Consider the following 8,063-nt stretch of genomic DNA (forward strand, 5'->3'; position numbering starts at 1 on the left):
AAATAAGAACACATGATTAAATAAATTAACTCAGCTAGTGTTCTTTTTAATGGTGAAGGAAGTTAAACAATGCCTATTTGATGAACCAGAGTACATAAATATGACTGGCCTTAAAGGTATAAGTGTATTTTACATCAATATCAACCCGACATACATTCTTCAAGTGTCTGTAAAAGACAAGGAAACATAAGAGGCAAAAATCCGAAATGTGATCTTTAAACCAAGAAAATTAAAAACAGCCGACATGTAGAGTTTAAAAAAAAAAAGGAGAGAAAAAAAATGATATCAGGATAAATAGAAAAAAAAGTGTTAAGGGAGGATAGAAAGAGAGAGAGAAGAGAAAACAGTGAAAGTGAGCACAACTTTCTAGCAGAAGATCAAAGATTGACTCTGTGGAGTGGTATCACATAGGAAATTAGCAATAGTACTAATCATAGAGAAAAAGTCTTTAACCTGTAACACTATTATTTCAAATTTCATAGTTTGGAATACTACAAGGTTAACTTATAAAACAAATTTAGTAGTAAGAAAGTATACTATTTCTTTGCTACTTAATGCTAAAGTCCGTCTGATAATAATGCTTGATAGAAAATATGTATTTAAATTCCTTTTTCACACTTTTTCTTGTCAGTCTAAAGTGGTCTCTAAAATCAATTTTATTATTTTTAGAATTATTTTTATCATAATTATGTAGTGGCATCAAATAAAATAGGCACATTTTGAATTGTCTCAACCTAGGTAGATACAACTAGAATAGACATAATACATCTTCTTTACTAGTTTCTCTTTGAATGGTCCACATCCTAGAATAAATATTTTACAATTAAAAACCTGGAATCTTAGTTTTAATAGCAATTTGAAAAGTGGAAGAAGATAATGTAAGCTTCTTCCTAAACCTACCTAAATACAAGTTAAAAAATTTTTTAAAAGACTTTTAGAATGTCATTATGAGGGCCTCCATGAACATATCCCCATCCAGGAAACAACTGTAATTTTTGAAAATTATTTTTAAACCCAACCACTGAATACCTCTGGAAGTGCCCAAATGGCATACAGCAAATGAAGAAACACTTATGCAAGAAAAACTACCTAATCTTGATAAGAATAGCAAGAATCTATGACATTTGAATCACAACTCTTGCTGTCCTTTCAGTGACTTGAAGCTGGTAGAGTGTGCCCTAGAAAACAGGATTCCCTCATCCTTCAGCTCCTACTCATGGGATATGAATTTTTTTGGAACAAATAAGTTGCCAGCATTTGTTTTCATCCCTGGTACACGTTCCAAAGGCTATATTCCCGGCATGTGCATCCCAGCATGGCAAGTAATTTGGGGCTCATTTCCGGCACCCAGCCCCCACTCACAGGACAGATTCTCAACCCTAGAGATAGCAGGCAAAGATACAGGGATCTGGATAGCCCTTTCCTGAGCTTACTCATTGGGCGGAAGTTCCGCTCCAAGAGAAGCAAACTAGAAAACCAGAGGCTATTGTCCCCACGGAGCACGCTGCTCCTTGAGAAGCAGATTATTATGCCTATCCCCACTTTTGGAGCAATAGCTTAGAGATTTTACCCAGAAGGAGGGACAGTCCACAGGAACAGGAGAACTTCAAATATATTCCCAAGGGAACGTACTTTACTGGAAACACAGAATAGGAAAGATCAAATCAACGGTTGTTCTAAAAGAAAAGAAAATGGACATTTTGTTAATTAATATTAAGAGGAATCTGGCATCTCAACTGGAGAAATAAGATAAAGTAGGCAAGCTAGTTCGCCAGGGAGAACCATGGAAAGAGATAACTAATAAATGTTCTCTTGGAGTCTGAATAGGCCTCAAACACTATTTCTACAAAGAGGCTCATGTTTAATTGAATCAGGCCATGGAGAAATTTATGCCCCCAGGATATTGTTGAAACAGTAAAGCAGTCTTCAGCAAATTCATGGAACCTAAAAGCTGAGTATGGTACCAGAAAAGGCAGAGAGATCAGGGAAAGAGCCAAAGGTTCTGAAATGACTGTAATCTTAGGATGACTGTACATATGCCCAATGCTACATCCTCTGAGTAGCACTATCAGTAGCATGACCTCGAGGAGGAAATGGATTTCACTAAAATAGTCCAAAGCAGTCACTAAAGAAATAAACAAGAAATCCACAACGACACTAATGACAACAATAAGTAACCCTGGACACAGGAGAAGGAGTAGTATACAGAACTGTTACAATGTATACGTAAATTGTTTGGATTTCAATACAAAATTACAAGACATGCAATAAAAGAAAAGTAACAGGCCGGGCGCGGTGGCTCAAGCCTGTAATCCCAGCACTTTGGGAGGCCGAGACGGGCGGATCACAAGGTCAGGAGATCGAGACCATCCTGGCTAACACAGTGAAACCCCGTCTCTACTAAAAAATACAAAAAACTAGCCGGGCGAGGTGGCGGGCGCCTGTAGTCCCAGCTACTCGGGAGGCTGAGGCAGGAGAATGGCGTAGACCCGGGAGGCGGAGCTTGCAGTGAGCTGAGATCCGGCCACTGCACTCCAGCCTGGGCAACAGAGCGAGACTCCGTCTCCAAAAAAAAAAAAAAAAAAAAAAAAAAAACAAAAGAAAAGTAACTTAAATCAGAATGTAGGTAACATGGAGACAGGCCATAATAATGGCTGTGAGAGTTCCACTGTTGAATTTAACAGAAAAATATTTCAAAGCAGGTATTATTTTTTAAAATATTTTTAAATATCTAAGAAAATCATGCTTAAAGATGTAAAAAATATAATATCTAATAGAGAATATCAATAAAAAATAAAAATTAGTTCAAAAGGAAATGGAAATTCCGATGTATAAAAACAAAACTCACTGAAATAAACAAATTTACAAGAGTGACTTAACACTAGATTTGAGCCAAAGAAATAATCAGCCAACTTAAGACAGATTGATAGAAATTATGCAATGTGAGTAACAGAAAGAAAATAATGAATGAAAATAAATAGAACCTCAGAAAAATGTGGGACACTACTAAGTGCTGTAAAATGGGATTATTAGAGAGATAAAAGACAGATATTCAAAGAATTAATGGTTGCCAACTTTCCGAAGTTGATAGAAACCCTTAATCTACACCAAGAAGCTCAAATAATTCTAAGTAAAATAAATACAGCTGGGCACGTAATTTATTTTACAGGCTGTAATTTTTTTTTAAGGTCATGCCTGTAATCCCGGCACTTTGGGAGGGCGAGGTGGGCATATCACTTGAGGTCAGGAGTTCGAGGCCAGCCTGGCCAACATGGCAAAATCAAGTCTCTACTAAAAATACAAAAATTAGCTGGGGGTGGTGGCGTGTGTCTGTAATCCCAGGTACTCAGGAGACTGAGGCACAAGAATCACTTGAACTCACGAGGCAAAGGTTTAGTGAGCCGAGATCATGTCACTGTATTTCAGCCTGGGCAACAGAGCAAGACTCTGTCTCTAAATACATACATACATACATACATAGGTATAGACAAGCAAATACACTGTAATAAACATGCAGCAAGCCAAAATTGAGAATATTTTGAAAGCAGTAAAATAAAAATGACTCATGATATAAAAAGGAATCCTAAGAAGATTAACAGCTGGCTTTTCTTCATAGACTAATAGGATAGAAGACAGTAGGTGGCACATGACTTGTTGACCTTCTGACTAGTTGTTTTATCCTTTACTGAAAGTGTGATATTGATTTCCAAGTATTGTTGATCACACACACACATGCACACGCACACACACACGTCTTCCTTAAAACCTGTTAGCTTTTGCTTCACGTATTTTAGAGCTCTGATGTCAGGTGAGTATATGTTTATAATTGTTATATCTTCCTGGTACGTTGTGCTTATTTTTATCTCTAGTAACATTTCTTGGCTTAAAGTATATTTAGTCCAGTATTTGTAGAGCAACTTCAGCATTCTAATGTTTTTGTTTTGTTTTGAGACGGAGTCTCGCTCTCTCTCCAGGCTGGAGTGCAGTCGCACGATCTCGGCTCACTGCAATCTCTTCCTCCCGGGTTCAAGTGATTCTCCTGCCTCAGTCTCCCAAGCAGTTGGGACTACAGGCATGTGCTACCACACCCAGCTAATTGTTTTTTTTGTTTGTTTTTTGTATTTTTTAGTAGAGATGGGGTTTCACCACGTTGGCCAGGATGGTCTTGATCTCTTGACCTTGTGATCCACCCACCTCGGTCTCCCAAAGTGCTGGGATTACAGATGTGAGCCACCGCATCCGGCCTCTCATGTTATTTTTTGGCATAAAATAACATAAGTTTTTCCAACTTTTTACTTGCTACTAAAGAATTTTAATTTAAAGTCTGTTTTGTGTAGACAGCATATATTTGAATCATACTTTTAAAAATCCATCCCTAGAATCCTGTCTTTTAATTGGATTATCGAATCTATTCACATTTAATGTCATTATTGATATAGTTGGATTATCTTTACTATTTTATGGTTTTCTATACATGTCATGCGTTTTTGGTTCCTTTCGTTCTTGTTTACTGCTTTTTTTTTTCCAGTAAATGAACATTTTCTAGTGCAATGTTTTAAATTATTTTATTGATTTTTCACTATATTTTTGTTATTGTCATTGTGGGTTTTGTAAGTTTTATCGTATAATTCTTATGTTATCAGAATCTATTTCAGATTTCTCTAATTTCAGTGACAGAAATGTTACTCCTATATACCTTTAGTTTATTTTCCTATATGTGTTTTTTGCTATACATATTTACAGACCAAAAATATAGTAATAATTATACTCTGTATAAATTTATGTATTTCAAGGATGCTGACCGAAGACTAGAGAACAAGTGTGTATATATATGTGTATATATATGTATATATATAACATATATAATTAACCTTATTTGCCATTTTTTATTTACTTGTACAGCTTTGTTCCAACCCTCCCCTTTGTGTTTTTATTGCTAAATATGCTACATCCCCTCTTTTCCTTTCTCCGCCATCGTGGTGTGTTCTTGCCTCCACTTCTCGCCATGTCTTCTCACAAGACTTTCAGGATTAAGCGATTCCTGGCCAAGAAACAAAAGCAAAATCGTCCCATTCCCCAGTGGATTCGGATGAAAACTGGAAATAAAATAAGGTACAACTCCAAAAGGAGACACTGGAGAAGAACCAAGCTGGGTCTATAAGGAATTGCACATGAGATGGCACATATATTTGTGCTGTCTGAAGGTCACGATCACATTACCATATCAAACTGAAAATGTCACCACTCTCTGGAGAGTTCGACGTATTTTCCTCTCTGAATCTATTACGAATGCGTTGGTTGGCTGGGTTCAGTAATAAATATGTGAGGCCTTTCATTTCAAAAAACAAAAATAAATAAATAAATAAATAAATAAATAAATAAATAAATAAATATGCTACATTTCTATATGTTATAGTCTCAACAACAAAATTATACCCATGTTGTTTATATAGATGTTAAAAAATCATTTAAGTAAAATATGCATTTATGCTGTGTTTTATAACTATATAAGTATATATAATTTTACATAATAACTTTTTTCTTTTGAGATGGAGTTTCACTCTTGTTGCCCAGGCTGGAGTGCAGTGGCCCAATCTTGACTTACTATGCCTCCGCCTCCCGGGTTCAAGCAATTCTCCTGCCTCAGCCTCCTGAGTAGCTGTGATTACAGGTGCCTGCCACCATGCCTGGCTAATTTTGTGTATTTTTAGTAGAGATAACAATGTATATAATAAGTTGGGAAGTGTTCCCCTCTTATTTCTTGAAAGCTTGTGAAGATTTGCTATTAAATCTTCTTTAAGTATTTGGTAGAATTCATGAATGAAGCCATCTGAGCTTCAAAAATGTTTCTATGGAAATTTTTTTATTACTGATTTCAGCTCTTTACTTGTTAGGAGTCTTTTTGATTAGTCTGCTTTTCTTGCATCAATTCAGATAATTTGTGTATTTCTAGGAATTTGTTCATCATTTAAGAAATCTGATTTGTCAGTATAAAAATTATACACAGTTCTTTTATTCCTGATTTTAGAAACTTGATTACATTTTTGGTCAATCTAGGTAAAGATTTTTCAAATGTGTCATTCTTTTCAAAGGACCAATTTTGATTACATTTGATAAGTAATTTTCTTTATTATTTTCCATTTCATTATTTTCCACTCAAATCTTTATTACTTATTTCCTTCTCCTTGCTTTCAGTTTGCTCTCTTTTTTCTTCTAGTGTAAGGTAGAAAGTTAAATTATTGATTTGAGTGTCTTCTCTTCCTCCTTTTTCTTCTTTTTGTTCTCTTCTTCCTTCTCCTCGCTTCTTCTTAATATGTTTCAACTATAATTTAACCCCTAACTACCTCTTGATTTCCAAAGCAAACTGCAAAGCTACAGTAAGACAGTACTTGTGTCAGTAAGACACAAGACAGTGTTGCAGTGACATATATACTGTCATAGTGACATATATACTGACATATATATCGATGTTATATAATTGAAAGTCCAAATGTAAATCTGAACACTTACAGTATTGATTTTCAAGACAGGTGTTATGGCAATTCAATGGCGAAGTAATAGTGTTTTCTGCAATTAAAGCTGAGCCTACATGCATGAAGTTGGACCTACATCACATCATATATAAAAGTTAACTTCAAAAAGATAAAAAATCTAAAACTATAAAACTTTTATAAGGTGTTTTAGGAAAAAAACATAGAATTAGAATTAGGCAGTGATTTCTTAGATATGACACCAAAAGCACAGGCAGTGGAATAAAATAAACTGGACCTTATAAAACTTAAGATTATTTATAGATCAAAAACCACAAAAAGTGAAAACATAAACCACAAAATAGAAGAAATTATTTGCAAAACAGGTACTTGATACGTTACTTCTATTCAGAATATACAAAAAACCACATAACTCAATAATAAAAGACCAAAAAAAAGGATTAAAATAGACAAATAATTGATTGGACATTCTTTCCAGAAAAATCTATGTACATGTCCAATAAGCACAAAGCACATGGAAAGAAACTGAACACTGTCAGCCATTAATAAAATGCAAATCAAAACTAAAATAATATGCCACTTCACACTCACTAGAATGGCTATAATCAAAAAGATAGATAAAAACACATCTTGGTGGTGTTGTGAAGAAATGAGAACTCTTTTTTTTTTTTTCCCACCGGGTAGAGATTATTTCATCATCCAGGTATTAAGCCTAGTACCCACTAGTTATTTTTCCTGATCCTCTCTCTCCTCCAAACCTCTACCCTCTAATAGACCCCAGTGTGTGTTGTTCCCTTCTGTGTGTGCATGTGTTACCATTTAGCTCCCATTTGTAAGTGAAAACATGTGTTTTCACGTTTAGTTTTCTGTTACGGTGCTAATTTTCTAAGGAACAGAAATGAGAATTCTCATACAGTACTGGTGGAAATATAAAAGAGTAGCTTCTGAGAAGGTTAAACCTAGCAATTGCACTGCTAGGTGTATCCTCAAGAGAAATTTTTAAAATGCCCATAGAAAAACTTGTGTAGGAATATTCCTAACAGCATGATTTATTATAGTCAAAAGTGAAACTAACCCAAATGCTCATCAACTGATGAAAGGGCAAATAGAATGTGGTATTTCCATACAATAGAGTGTTATCTGCAAAAAAAAAAAAAAAAAAAAAAAAAAAAAAAAAAAAAAGGACTGATGCATGTTATAGGAATAAGCCCTGCAACCACTTATGCTAAATGGAAGAAGCCAATCACAAAAGATGACATATGACATGATTCTATTTACATAAAATGTCCAGAATAACCAAATCTATAGAGACAAAAATTAGGTTGGGAATGGTGGGAATGGACGTGACTGTTAGTTGTACATGGTTTCTTGGGGATGATAAAGATGTTCTGGAATTCAATATAGTGATAGTTGCACACTCAATGAATATATGAAAATCATTGAATCGTATGCTTTCAATAGATTATTTGTGTGGTATGTGAATTATATCTCAATTATTTTTTTAAAGAACATGAGAACAAAATGCAGATATAATTTTAGTTTCCGTTATAGAATAAAGACAAACGCTATTTA

General features: G+C 34.8%; 1 protein-coding gene across 1 annotated transcript; it reads left to right on the forward strand.

Annotated features, from left to right (window-relative positions):
* Nucleotides 1-4,949: 4,949 nt before the first annotated feature.
* On the forward strand, nucleotides 4,950-5,239 carry LOC112426671 (large ribosomal subunit protein eL39). The gene has a single exon (XM_024792859.2). It carries the CDS (start codon nucleotides 5,006-5,008, stop codon nucleotides 5,159-5,161), a length of 156 nt encoding a protein of 51 aa, XP_024648627.1. The 5' UTR covers nucleotides 4,950-5,005; the 3' UTR covers nucleotides 5,162-5,239.
* The last annotated feature ends 2,824 nt before the right edge of the window (nucleotides 5,240-8,063 follow it).

This window comes from Macaca nemestrina, chromosome 10 (assembly GCF_043159975.1).
Source record: "Macaca nemestrina isolate mMacNem1 chromosome 10, mMacNem.hap1, whole genome shotgun sequence".
Taxonomy (NCBI): Eukaryota; Metazoa; Chordata; class Mammalia; order Primates; family Cercopithecidae; genus Macaca; species Macaca nemestrina.